Source organism: Cheilinus undulatus, linkage group 7, assembly GCF_018320785.1.
Source record: "Cheilinus undulatus linkage group 7, ASM1832078v1, whole genome shotgun sequence".
In the NCBI taxonomy this organism is placed as follows: domain Eukaryota; kingdom Metazoa; phylum Chordata; class Actinopteri; order Labriformes; family Labridae; genus Cheilinus; species Cheilinus undulatus.
The window spans coordinates 46,261,161-46,274,656 of NC_054871.1; the positions used below are offsets into that span (position 1 = coordinate 46,261,161).

At 39.1% G+C, this 13,496-nt stretch overlaps 1 protein-coding gene across 4 annotated transcripts in view; it reads right to left on the minus strand.

The window, feature by feature from the left end:
• The window catches only part of LOC121512288 (cyclin-dependent kinase-like 5), a 122,310-nt gene that overhangs the window by 87,744 nt on the left and 21,070 nt on the right, over nt 1–13,496 (minus strand). For all 4 annotated transcript variants that reach the window (XM_041791471.1, XM_041791472.1, XM_041791469.1 and 1 more), the window contains exon 3: nt 12,267–12,301. In XM_041791471.1, coding sequence (XP_041647405.1) covers nt 12,267–12,301 — 35 coding nt within the window. The remainder of the gene's footprint in view (nt 1–12,266; nt 12,302–13,496) is intronic.

Here is a 13,496-nt window from a genome sequence, read left to right on the forward strand (position 1 = left end):
GTGTCATAAGCACAGCAGTGTAGTCATGCTAACAACAGCTAGGTCATGCTAACAACAGCTAACATGCTGCACGCCCCAGCGTAGGCTTGGGCAATGCACGTCACGCCCCAGCGAAGAGGTTTCGCCCCGCCGTAGAGGTCTCCAGCCGAACGCCCCAGTGTAGAGGTTTGCTCAAGGGCTGCAGCCAGACCCTCTTGGATTCACTAGCAAACCCCACCAGTAACAGTTGCAAATCCATGGCAAGGCAGACCTGGAGAAAAGCAAAAACATCTTTCTCATCATGAAAAGCTTTTGGTGTTGTTTTTAATTTTTATTTCATACAGGAACATGGTCCAGCTATCTGCTACCAGTACCATCCACCCATAGCTACCACCTCATTCTCTTCAAATGATGCCGACTGCTCCGAGCAGTGTTCAGTTTGGCACGAATGTTGTGGATTGGAGATTTTCAAAATGGATTTGCCTGATGACAGATGGAGTCTAGCAATCTAATCTGCTTTGCAAGGTTAGGTGGACTGGAGTAGAGGAATCCCTCAAATGTTTCCCCACTACCCTCTATGTCCGCGTTTGTTACTGTTTTCATTGAGACCACCTTGGAATTGGTGTTAATAACTATGTGTTTCACTGGATGAAATACCTTTGCATGGTATTATGAGGTGAAAACGTTGTGATGCAATTTTGCAGCAGCTCTGCTTACAGACCCTTTTTGACTTATTGTATCCCCTAAAAAGTGTCTTAAGGATTGCAGAAAGTGAGATTCTATCTAATATGGAACTGCATTATTACATTTTCTAATTATACTAGAGGGTTGGTTTATTTTTGAGATGGTGAGACCTCTGCAGACAACTTGAAACCTTGAAAATGATGAGCACAGAAAGAGTCCTAACTTATAAAAAAATCAGACTTTTGACACCTTTTCTCTCTCAGTGTGACACCAAACCCAGCTGACTCTTGTGCTGTGATGTTATAGAGCATATGGAGGGTAGGCTCTCTACAATCCTGCAGCCTCTTAAACAGATTCACAAGTCTGTGTGAGCGTCACTGGATACACACTCTACACATTACATCCGTTCTATATCTGTCCCCGGATCTTTCTTGGATCTAATTATTCCTGTTAAATACACACAATGTAGAGACCAAATTTGAGGGGCGTGTCTCTGGGTGATAAGTATGCTCTAAAAGCCTGAGCAGCTGCGGCTCAGCAGCAGTTGTTACAGTCAGACACAGCCATTTTCTCTGGCCAGTGCTCTCAGTCACAGCAGCACCAAACTCTCGATAAGCTTGTGTATTATTCTGCTTTGTAAGTGTCAGCATGTGTGAGTGTGTGTGTTTGACTGAGCGCCCACGTCTGCATGTATGCACGCATAATTATGCAGCATGGAGCGGCGAGTTAGGGCTTGAAAAAAAAAACACGTCGGTCCATTCACATCAACAATACGATATTTTCCAGATGGCACAGGTCCACATTGATCTGCATCCAAAGAACTCATCCCTCTGTGCTTTCACACGTCCAGCAGTAAACTTACCAACACATATTCTATCAGAGCTGCATATATAATGGAATCTCCGGCACAAAACAAGCCCACGTATCGAGCAAAATGCCAGACTTCCTGGGGATTGTTACTCCTTTGTTATATTCCTGACAAATGGAGAAATTAGAATCAGCTAATTAAATAGGTATTCCCAATTAAGTCCATGTTGAAAATACATACAGCAAGCTCTAACCAATACAGTTAACAATTTCAGCACTGATAAAGTCTGATCTGAAGGAGCCAGCAGGAGGTTCACAGCTCCTATACTGAAGATCAACATGACTCTTTACATCTTGACCATTAAACACAACTTTTGGACAATTCCTTCCAATCATCTGTATATCATTTAAACGACTGTGAAAAAGTATTTGCCCCCTTCCTGACTTCTTAAATTTTCCATTTTTAACAGAAATGTTCCAGACAAATTTCAATATCAAACAAAGATAAGCCAGGTAAATACAAAATGCAATTTTCAGTAGGATGATTTCCTCCAAACCTACACGCCCTGATGTGAAAAAGTACTTGCCCGTTTTATGGTCTGGCCACCGCATGTCAATCAGATTAAAGTCTGGACTATGACTAGGCCACTCCAAAACTGGTTTGGCCTCCTAATGACCATAATCCAGATCTGTGGTAGACCGGAGCCCACCTCTCATATTGAGCGATTGTGGTTTAGTGGGAAGAGTCAGTCATCTTGCAATCGGAAGGATGTTGGTTCGATCCCCAGCTCCTGTAGTTACATGTCGACGTGTCCTTGGGCAAGACACTTAACTTTGAATGTCCAGTGAAAACTACATTACATTTTAGTCTAGTTGTAGTCATCTTGACGAAAACTAATCTTACTTTTTGTCAGCTTCAGTCATTACAGATCTATCTTTGGCCAGTCTTAGTCTAGTTGTCATCATAAAAAAAACGGCTGTTGACGAACATTTTTAGTCATAGTTTTAGTCGATGAAATTAACACTGGTGTGGAAGCGTACAATGGCCAATTCTCCATAGCAACCTCTGCCATCAGTGTGTGAAAATGTGTGTGAATGGGTGGGTATGATCTGTGGTGTAAAAGTTCCTTGAGTACTCAGATGACTAGAAAAAGTGCAATACAAGCTCAAGCGCATTTACCATTTACCTCTCCAGGTTTCCTCCTTAAAGCTAGCCCATCTACATTGTACACAGCCACCCCCAAGGCCTGGTCCAACTCTTTGGGTCCCTTGACTTCCCATGTGTGACAGTGGTAGAACTGAAGTCACCAAGGACTGGGCTGAACAATTTGGGAAAATAATCGAATCACGATACTTTTCCCCAATATTGCAATTCTGATTCAAAGTACAATTACTTTTTAAGTTCCTCGTCTTGTGTTTCTAAACATACATGAAACAAATTATTGTATATTGTAACATACACAATATTTGGTAGATTAAACAAAGACTAAACAATTAAATTGTGATCATTTTAAGTCACCGGTGTATTGACGGGAATAACTATTTTATGTCTTTCTCATTTTGAATCAGACAAATGTACAGAAGAGGGAAAGCAGGAATTTTTGCAAAGTGTTTCATGATGTGTAGTGTTGCAGTTCTGCTGCAAAACATTCATTAAACTAGTATTTTGACATACATTTCAGATCAAAGAAATATTGCAACATGTGCAATTTGAAAATTGCAGTTTATAAATTTACACTGCACCAATTAAACCTAAAATTTAATTAATTTTCCAGCCCTACCAAGGGCAACCAAGGCATTAATTCTCCTAATTTGGAGTGTTTTTAAAGAAGAAATGTTGTCAAGTTCTGATAAAACTGATGCTATAGCAGTATCAACGCTAATCACTTCTGCCATAATTGCACTGGCCTCTTCTCGCTGCTTGCTTACGTCAAGACTCTGCTGCGCCCAAAAGTACTGCCCCTCTACGCTGATTGGTCCTGTCACTTTCTAACTGGGCCCAAACTGTTCATATGGAAGCTGGCTTTCGCCAGTTAGAAACATGGAAATGGGCGAATCCATCTGCTTTGCAAGGTTAACTGTAACTCTTGTTCTGTGTCGGGGTGGGTGACATATTGAGTATACTCGATGTATCACAGCTTTTGCCTCATGAGATGTAAAAAAATGACTATCTTGTCACTATCAAGTATAAATTATGTGGATGTTTTAAGCCGATGATGCTTTGTTTTTTTCTTTCTTACGTCACATTTGATCACACAAGTTTATGAGATCTCATAGGGCAAGTATGTGGTCTCTTGGTATGACCAATTTGTCTAGTGTGTGCATTTGGAAAATTATGATATTAAAAATCAGCTGTGCTCCTGTCTGTGGTCTCCCATGTTTTTAAAATCAGTTAAGATTTAATAATTGTGTGGAGAGTAGAAATCTTACGACAAAAATTGGCAGCATGTCTGTCTCTTTGTCTAGATTTGCACACCACACCATGTCTGGAACTGGTGCCATGAGCAACTATCCTCTCTGCCTGTTGCAGCTCAGTCTGTTTCTCAACCAGGATTTGAGAAGCAGCAGTGGGGTGATGCCAAATTGTGCATAAAGCTGCCCTGGTGCGCTTTGTTCAACATCCTCATCGAAATAGCAGTCCTTATACTGGGATCTGATAAAACAGAAATGTGGTCTAGCCTCTACCTGTTCAAATCTTTTGCGAACTGACTAAAGTAGTCTTTAGCAGTAGTTTAGTGTAGTTTTAACATTGCAACTAGTGTGTCAAAAGACGTTTCAAGGCTCTTACCGAGTGGATCACATTAGCAGATGATGAATTTGACACGCTGACTTCTTTTGTCAGCTGTCTAAATGAAGAGAGAAGTGTGATAAAGTTTTTAAACTACCTGCTGTGCAGTTAAAGTTGAAGGAGACCACAGTCTGTGGCACATATGTAGAGAGTGTGTTTTTGTACCAAGAGGTTTTTGCATCATGTTATTATTCCACTGTGTTGATATGTCCTGCTGTAGAAAAGTAGATCAGACTGTTTTTCTTCAAATGTTTTGCAAACAGAATCTAATAAAGTAGTCTTTAGTTGCTGCAGCCTTATTCCCGACTGCATCTGCACTACCTGCTAGCGTCATTAGAGGGAGAATATTTGAAGTGTCCCTCTATTTTTTGGCTAATTTCACCTCATCAGAGACCCCACGCACTGCTGTCTCAGCTGGTTTGAATGGTCAGGGGGAGGGTGCGCTGAGCAAAAGCTTGTCAGTTGCTGTCTTTCATTGCTTTTGCCATATTTTAGCATTTTCTCTCACATCAGCATGCACTTCAGATTTGTCTGTTTTCTACATTTCACAAACGTTGGCAACTGTTATCTGCATGTCAGATTTTGTGCCGATGAGGGTTCATAAGGCCACCACTGGATGATGCTTATGTTCCACCGATGTATTGGTGCATCACTAGATTCTTGCAGTCTCACTGAGAAAGGCCTTGTTTAACTATCTTGGTCTTAAGACAACCAAGGGATTGGTTCAAACACCCTTTTTGTAGATTAACCAGTTGCAATGAAGAACAACCCTCATATGATACTGAGTCAAAGCATCCCAACACACCGCTGTAGATGCTTGACAGCAGCTCTGACACAGGGAGGAGGGGGTGGGGTTCTTGGTCAGTGAGCATAAGAGCCCCGCTCTTGAAGAACAAGCAGAAAAAAAGGATTTAATTTATGCCATTTACTGTCACAAAATCTCTGTTAGGTAAGGTTGATTTTATTCCTTTGCCCCAGTGGCAGGTTGGTCTAGTCAATTAATTTGACACTGCCCAAAAATATCCGCATATGGTGGGTGGCGGGTGCTATCCCACCCTGTCTCTCACACAACATTTAAATGCACCATTCATAATTTAAGCACCATGCAGCATCAGAAAAAAAGCTCTGTGGACATGCAAAGAACATGCAGCTCTATCTTATGTATAGTTACATGCATTTAAAGTCGTGCCAGTGGCTCAAAGCTGGATTAAAGAGGCCAACATTAAAGTCAGTATTTGCATGTTTAACAGATGATAATATACATTAGCTTATTTCCATTTTTTTACCCTTTAAGAATACAGGAACAGCCGATGCTGATGTCTGTGGCTTTTATATAAAATGTTCAGATGAAGCTTTCACTGAATAAGTGTTTGTCAAAAACAAAGTCATTATTCGCTCAGGATGATAAATATTTGCGATGATGCTGCCGATGACAGATTTTCGCACAGTGAAGATGTGTTACAGACAAAGAAGCAGCCTCCGTCTGTTGTGTGGACCAAACTGAGGTCTATTGATGGAGGTTCTCTTGTATAAAATGGAAACATTGGCATTTGCAGCTGCCTAGGCCCCGGATCAATCAGTCTGAACAATGAAGCTCAGTAATTATAGGCTGTGATTCCGGCTTACAGCGGGGCTTTTCTTCTGTCTCTCCTCTCGCTCAACATCAAGTCTGCTGCCATCTTTTTCATTCCTGACACTTCAGCTAACATGCTCACATCAGAAACCTGTGCTAATGGAGACACAGCTTAAGGTCATTGCTGCAATAAACACTGAAATGAAGGCAGCAGATTGCATATTACAGAGCAGGAGCAGCATAAAGGATTTTGATGAGGATGGCTCGGAAAGTGTTTTGTTTCCTGCAGATCTCTGTAAGTAGGAGGTAGTTAGTCTCTCTTATTCATGCTGGATTGTCGTCAAATCGTGGCACAGCGTCTTCCTTAAATGGGCTGAGATGACAAAGCTATAACGGCAGTGTGGGTCGCCTGCTTTTCATAGCCCTGCTGTTTTATTGTTTAGTTTCTGTGCTGTCTTTTTCCTCATTCTTCTGTTTAAAAAAATTAATAGCTTTAATGCAAAATGGCCAATCTGAGCAGCTTTTACATGAATGGGAAAAAAGTGAAGTGGCAGAGGAGTGGAAGAATTTAAGTTGACAAACGTGTTGCCATTCAAAGCAGATCCTTTTCAGCGATTAATCCAAGCAGAGAGAAAAGGACTACAACTAATTATCCAGCTGTCCATGGCAGCCACTTAAAGCATCACTGTGATTCTAAAAACATGACAACTGCTGTAAACTAACATGGAGAAACAAGGTGCATTCAAACAGTCACTTCCAAAAAAGGCTCTTTAAAAACACAGTAAGGCTCACACTCTGGTTAAACATGTGGTCCAGCCCGTCTGACTGATCCCTTGTCCTGAATCCTCTTTAATACTGTCAGGACGTTGCTATCTTGCTCCTTGAAGGAAAACAAAATGATATTCAAATCTCTTTTGTTCCTTCAGCTATCAGGATGCTGAATGCTGACAGCTGCACTTGACTTGACCTTTATAGGGCTGTGGTTTATAAATGTTCATCCCTTACTCCTCACGGCAGTGAAAGTAACAGAAAATGATGGGAAAAACTGCATGCTGTGAATGATCAATAGTCATTTCCTTGTCACTCCATTGTAACATGCATTTTAAATTCACATTAGGTATGCATAACATAATCGGCAAAAAATTGGTATTGGCAGATATAAAAATGTCTGCTAATATTTACAGCCAATATTTACATTTTACTGTTTTTTTATTTATCTCTTGTTTGGTTTTTACCCCTCTTTGTTTCTCTTTTAATTTCTCACATCTTAAATTTTGGTCCTCTCGGTCTCAGCCTGTGTAGCTGGGTTCCTGGTTCTTATTGTTTTTTATGGTACTTGATGTCTGTGTCTTGCCTGCAACCTGATATTGGTTAAAAAAATTTATCTATATTATCTGAAAATGTTGGCTGTATGGACTTAAGCCTTGCACCCTCCTCTGGCATTTTTTTTTTTTTTTTAGATTTATTTTTGTGCCTTCATTAGATAGAGGTGGACAGTGGATAGAGTCGGAAACAGGGTCAAGAGTGGGGGAGAGACATGCGGTAAAGGGCCTCAGGCCAGATTCAAACCACTTTAACCACTAGGCCACCTGCCCCCCACTCCTCGGGCATTTTTGGCCATTTTTCTCTTTTTTTTTTTTTTTTTTGGTGATCATTTTGTCAATTTTACAGCTTGTGGCATGAACTTCTAAAGGATCTTTTCTTTCTAGTTAAATGTTTTTTAAAACCAACATGTTTTATTCTTACATGTCATTCATCCTCTCTCAATGAATTTTGTACCCTCTGGACACCTTCCAGGCAAAAATGTACATGTACAAATAAACTGCTATTAAATCACCATACATCAATATTTTTTTCTACTTTTTTTCATAAATCTCTTTAACAACTTCAGACCTGCTCAAATCTACCAAACATTACATAATTTTCAAGATTTTAACCCTTTAAATGCCAGTTTGATTATTTTAAATATTTCATTTTTTACTACAAAAAAACACAAAAAGTGAATTATTTTCCATAAAATTATTACTGGAAAGAAGGGGCTTTGGTGCTGATAAGAGTCTTGGATGGGTCAAAGATTAGCAACAAAATTTAAAATCACCATACATGATTATATTTTTCTACTTTATTTTCATAAATCTCTTTAACAACTTCAGACTTGCTCAAAACTACCAAACATTCAATAATTCTCAGAATTTTAACCCTTTTAAACTTACACCAAAACTCTCCATAATATAACAGGCAAAAATACAAGAACTTTGTGCATGGTCCTACAATGAGTAAATGGTTGAATCTGGTGGAATACGGTAAAAATGTCAAATTTCACTAGACTTCTTCACATTGAAATGCTGACATTAAAGAATGTATGATTTTATACCGCAATGACAGTGAGATTAAAAAACGTGGTTTTAATGGAAGTCAATGGGGGCATTTTTGCCTCAAAGATGTCAGGAGGGTATTTCTGACATTACGTAAAAAATATTAATGCAATCAAATCAATTTTATTGCTAATCTTTGACCCATCCAAGACTCGTATCAATGCCAAAGCCCCATCTTTCTACTATCTATTATATGGAAAATAATTAACTTTTTTGCAATTTTTGCAGTAAAAAATGAAATATTTCAAATAATAAAAGTGGCATTAAAAGGGTTAAAATCTTGAAAATTATTTAATGTTTGGTAGATTTGAGCAGGTCTAAAGTTGTTAAAGAGATTTATGAAAAAAAAGTAGAAAAAAATATTGAGGTATGGTGATATAATGGCAATTTTTCTGTACGTGTACATTTTTGCCTCGAAGGTGTACCGAGGCTAGTAAATTTGAGGAGGGCACACCATTGCAGCTGATTCTGCAAAATACAACATAGGATCGATCAGTTTTAGATTAACATAGATATTTCAGTGTACAGATCCTACATATGGTATCTTCAAATGCTTTTTATCTTAAATCGCATACATTTTCATCACTGTACATTTTCTCAGTAGTTTTGTTCCTGTCACTCTTGGGGTCTCTTTCCTAGAATGATAAATGAAACTGGTCGGGCTTTTAATGATAAATAATGAATGAAAAAATCAATTATTGAATGTGCCTATGTTTTCATCAAACTGCAACATTTTTCATCAAATCAAATGCAAATTAATCAAATCATTTCATAATGTGTCCCCATTTTTCTATACACACAAGTTTTTACTACCTCCACTTTAATCATTTAAAGCTGCCATTTAATGAGGTGGAATCTCATGTATATGGATGAAAGGTTACCAAAGAGGTCAACATTTTCTTCTTTTCACAAGGCTTTATAAGTAATTTCATTTACCACAATGTAAAGAACATGACACATCCTATCCTGACTGTCCCCTGGACTCTGAGGAGAAAATTGCTAAAGGAGGATGTTGGCCAAGCTAGCATCCATCATGGACAACCCCTCTCACCCTCTGCATGACACTGTGGGGGGGCCCTGAGCAGCTCCTTCAGCCAAAGACCTTTAGACTCTGCTGCTATCAGAGTTTTTAACACCACCAGTTAAAATTCCACTACACCCCATAAGCATGTGGGTACTCAGATATACGTGTATATGATGTTACATATAAAGAAACGTACAAATATGAACACTTGTGTGTACTCACACAGTTCCAAAGATTTTCCAAAGTATGCAAATTTTATTTACTCTTTACCTGTATGTTAAATAACTAATGTTTTTGTTTTTCAAATGTGTAGTATTGTCCCTATTTCACATCATATCCTAGTCTTGGTCCTTCCACAAGCAAAGATTTGCACATGCAAATATGTAAATAACACTGTTATTGCTATTATTATTGGTATCTGTTGTTATGTTGTATTATCTTATTTATTGTATTATTAAGTACTGTTTGCACATATTACAACTTTTGTTATATATTGCTAATTACTTGTCCCTCTCCTGTCGAGCTGTTGGATCAATATAGGCTCATCTTATCTTATCTTATTATATCTTATATTATCATCTTCTCTTCTCTTATATTTTGTACAACATGTGAAGTTCTTTGCTGCTCTAACAGTCATGACAAACTTTTACAAAGGAATAATAGATAAGAAGTTCACAAAGTACACACGCTTTTACTAAACAAATAGTCCTCCTAAATGAGAGTGGGCACTGTGCATAGATTCAGAAAGCACACAGAGGATTAAGATGTTCCTCTGAAGAATATAATGTTAATTTTGCTTCTCTGAGTGATTTGTAGATGGCATTTTGTTGTTTATCTCAGTATGATTAATAAAACAATCTTGCACAATGTTCTTCTACAAATATTTGAACAAAATAAAGTCATAGTCATATTTGTAATCATTACAGACCAGGTACATCAGTAAAAGATCAAACCAGTCCTGATATCAGACATTAGTCCAGTCCAGAAACACAAATCAAATATCGGGTACTGTGACATTTATCAAAGCTTGAGGTTGATCTACACAACTTGGTATGGTGTTTACAGCAAGCAGGTGCATGTCCCTATCAGCAAAGTGCTATAATGCTGACACATTTTTGTACCAAAAGCTACTACAACTACATGCTGTTTATGCACAGCTTATGTTTTAAGAGGTGGGGATTTAACCACAAATGTTTATAATGAAAGCAAGCAAAACAAAACCAGTGATAGTCTGGGAAAGCTTGGAAAGCTTGGGATGCTAGTAGAGTCATTTCAGAGGCACTCAACCTGGCTTCTATAATAACCCGTAGAATGTAATGTGCACAAAATTGCATTTTTGTATGAACTTTAGAAATAAAAATTCACTGTTTTCATTGCTGCAGCCATGCAGCACCTTCATGTTTTCTTTCAGAAAAGTCTGTAAATCTGAGGACACTACAGTCTTCACTTACCCCATATGAATGCACCACACCAAACACTGACGCACGGGGTAGTTCACAAATTATCAGAGGTCCACAGGTAATAGTAGTACTGAGTGAAAACTACATAAGACAGCACTTTTTTCCCTGTTCCCCAGACGTCTTATATCTGTAATTTCTATTTGAGAAAATCTAAATAACATCTTATTAAGATAAAAGCAGCTGTCTAACGTTTTTAATTCAACAATCTCTGCTGCTGTCACAGTCAGCAGACAGCAGGTACCACCACAAGATGGGGAGGTTACGAGCTGTGCCAGGCCATGACGCACGAGTTTCTATGGGCTGATATGTGTGCGTTCATTGTTTGCCAAATTAGCCCAACTTCATTACCAGGGGTTCACTTTTAAAGCACCTTCACACAGAGACAGCGGTGCTGCTGGTGGGAATGGACACATAGGCTCAAAGCATTCACTATTAATGTGCACAGCACCGCCCTCATCATGGCAATTGAAGCAACACAGTGGCTATTTTTTAATACCCCTGGATACGGCATTACCACCCATTCCTAGGCCTTGTCCTCATGGAGATGAATTCGGGATTATATGCCAAATTTTTTTGCCAAATGGCATTTTGGGAGGCTGTAAACTGCTTTTTGAAACCGGGTCCCAGAGTGAACAAATCTGAAAATGCTTACCGTTTCGTCTCCATGTGGACAGCCAACCGCATCTTTCTTGAAACGATTACGTCATACATAGCATAGCCCACTTAAGCCGCATGCACGTGTCAATCCAAAACAACAATGGCGGATAACAGGAGTGTGTTTGTGTGCAGAAGCTACTGAGCTTATTATGGCTTTTACAGGCTTTTTAAAATCTGATGCTCCTTTCCCACCACTGAGAACAACACAGGCTACTCCAGGTGTTCCTAAATCCACCATGGAGAACAATCAGAAGGGCAACCAGGAGAATGTTTGGGGCAGTTTTCCATAATCTTCTCTCTTTTGGTGCATTTCCGTGGCAGCAATACAGCGCCACTTACAGGCTTGGTGTATATACTACAGCATTCGTTTTCAGTGGTTCCATGCTGACGCGGACATTTTCTGAAACGATCCTGTGTTTACAGAAAACTTTTTCAAAATGAAAAGGAAATAGGCTATATTGTTTTCGTCTCTGTGTGGACAAGGCCCTAGATCCCTCTACTAGAGTGGCTAGAGTCTTGATGCACCGCTCCCAAGACTATTTGGTCCCCCACTCTCTCTCCCAATATTTCCTGTCTCTCTTGAGCTGTCCAAGCAGAATAAAGGCAAACAAAAACACCTTTAAAAAAGGATGAAAATGCTTGAATGGTCAGCTCTGATGGGCCATCAATATGGAAATATTCAAGTGTGGGACGTTAGGACCTCAAAAAGAGAAATCAAAAGTTCACTCAAATCTTTTTAAAGTTTCTTGATTTATATCGTCATTTATGTGTCTCCATTTTCAACTCTCTCACAAGATACTGCTACATCCCGTCATGGGCACACACTTCAGTCTTAAATGTTGTTTTTAATCCATGTAACAGTGTTTTACTTAATGAGCGATGGATGGCATGGTTTGAAAAGACATGTTTAAGCTCTTACCTTGTGTCGGCACTTCAGAACAACACCATAGGCACCTAAAGAAAATCAAACCACACATTGAACTTAATCACACTTATGTTTTTAAAGGACTATTCAAAATGTTTAGATATTCCACACAATACTTTCTGCATTTTTAATCAGAGCTACTTCACTTAAAAGCAGACGCACATGAAATAATCATAGAAATGACAAAATACATTTGGTTTACAGGGCTGGTTTGATTGCAGCACAACCTTTAATCACAGATAACAAAGACTTGACAAATTCAGCGGTTGATTCTAAGTACAGAAGCTATTAAGTTCTTTTAACTATAACATTTTGCTGCAGTGAAAGTGAAAAAGGCTTACAATCCTCTTTGTCAATGCTCCTCATATGTTCACATGAATTAAAGACAAACATCCCCCACTATAAAAGGACAGGTGGCTCAGAAAGTAGGACACAAGTGTTGGCAAGCTACAGTAGTTCTGATGTTATCGACCCTGGCAGTCACACACAAATCCCCCGAGGGTTCAAGAGGAATTCAGGGACCGAGCAGGCATATGACAAACTGCTCCGTGCTCCTTCAGCACCGCATCAGAGCTGCAGGACGACAGGCTCTACAAGAGGACACTTACATTTACTTACAGTCTCACTGACAGGGTTTGACGCTTCAACACATGTGAGTCAGAAACTTGCAAACCATGTCATTGCCCTGCAGGAGGTTGTGCAAAGTTTAGACTCCGAACTGGTGATAATGCAAGCTTGCATTTTTACCATAAAATGTATTTTTTATTATTATACAGATATGACTCACATGTTTAGGTAATTAGGTGTTTGTTTTTATTTCACCAAGTTCACCAAGTTTCCCAAAGAGTTTTATTAAAATGGCTTCTGTCTTCTAACAGCATTTTTTGCACTTTTGAAGGCTTTGGCGTGGCCTTGTCAGAGTCCAGACATAAATCTGATAGAGATGCTCCAGCATGACTGTTACTGTTCAAAAACCTGAAGTAAAGCAGTTCAGCAAAGAAGAGTTGAAATTCCTCTACAGCGATGTGAAAGACCCACTGCCATTTATCACAAACGCTTGCTTGCAGTTTTTGCTGCCAAGAGTAGAGCAAGCAGTTATTAGGGTTCAGAGCTGATTACTTTTTCACAGGTAGATTTGGATGTCTTTTTTCCCTTAAAGAATACAGTCATCATTTAAAAGCTGCATTTTATATTAACTTGGGTTAGCTTTGTCTAATATTAAGA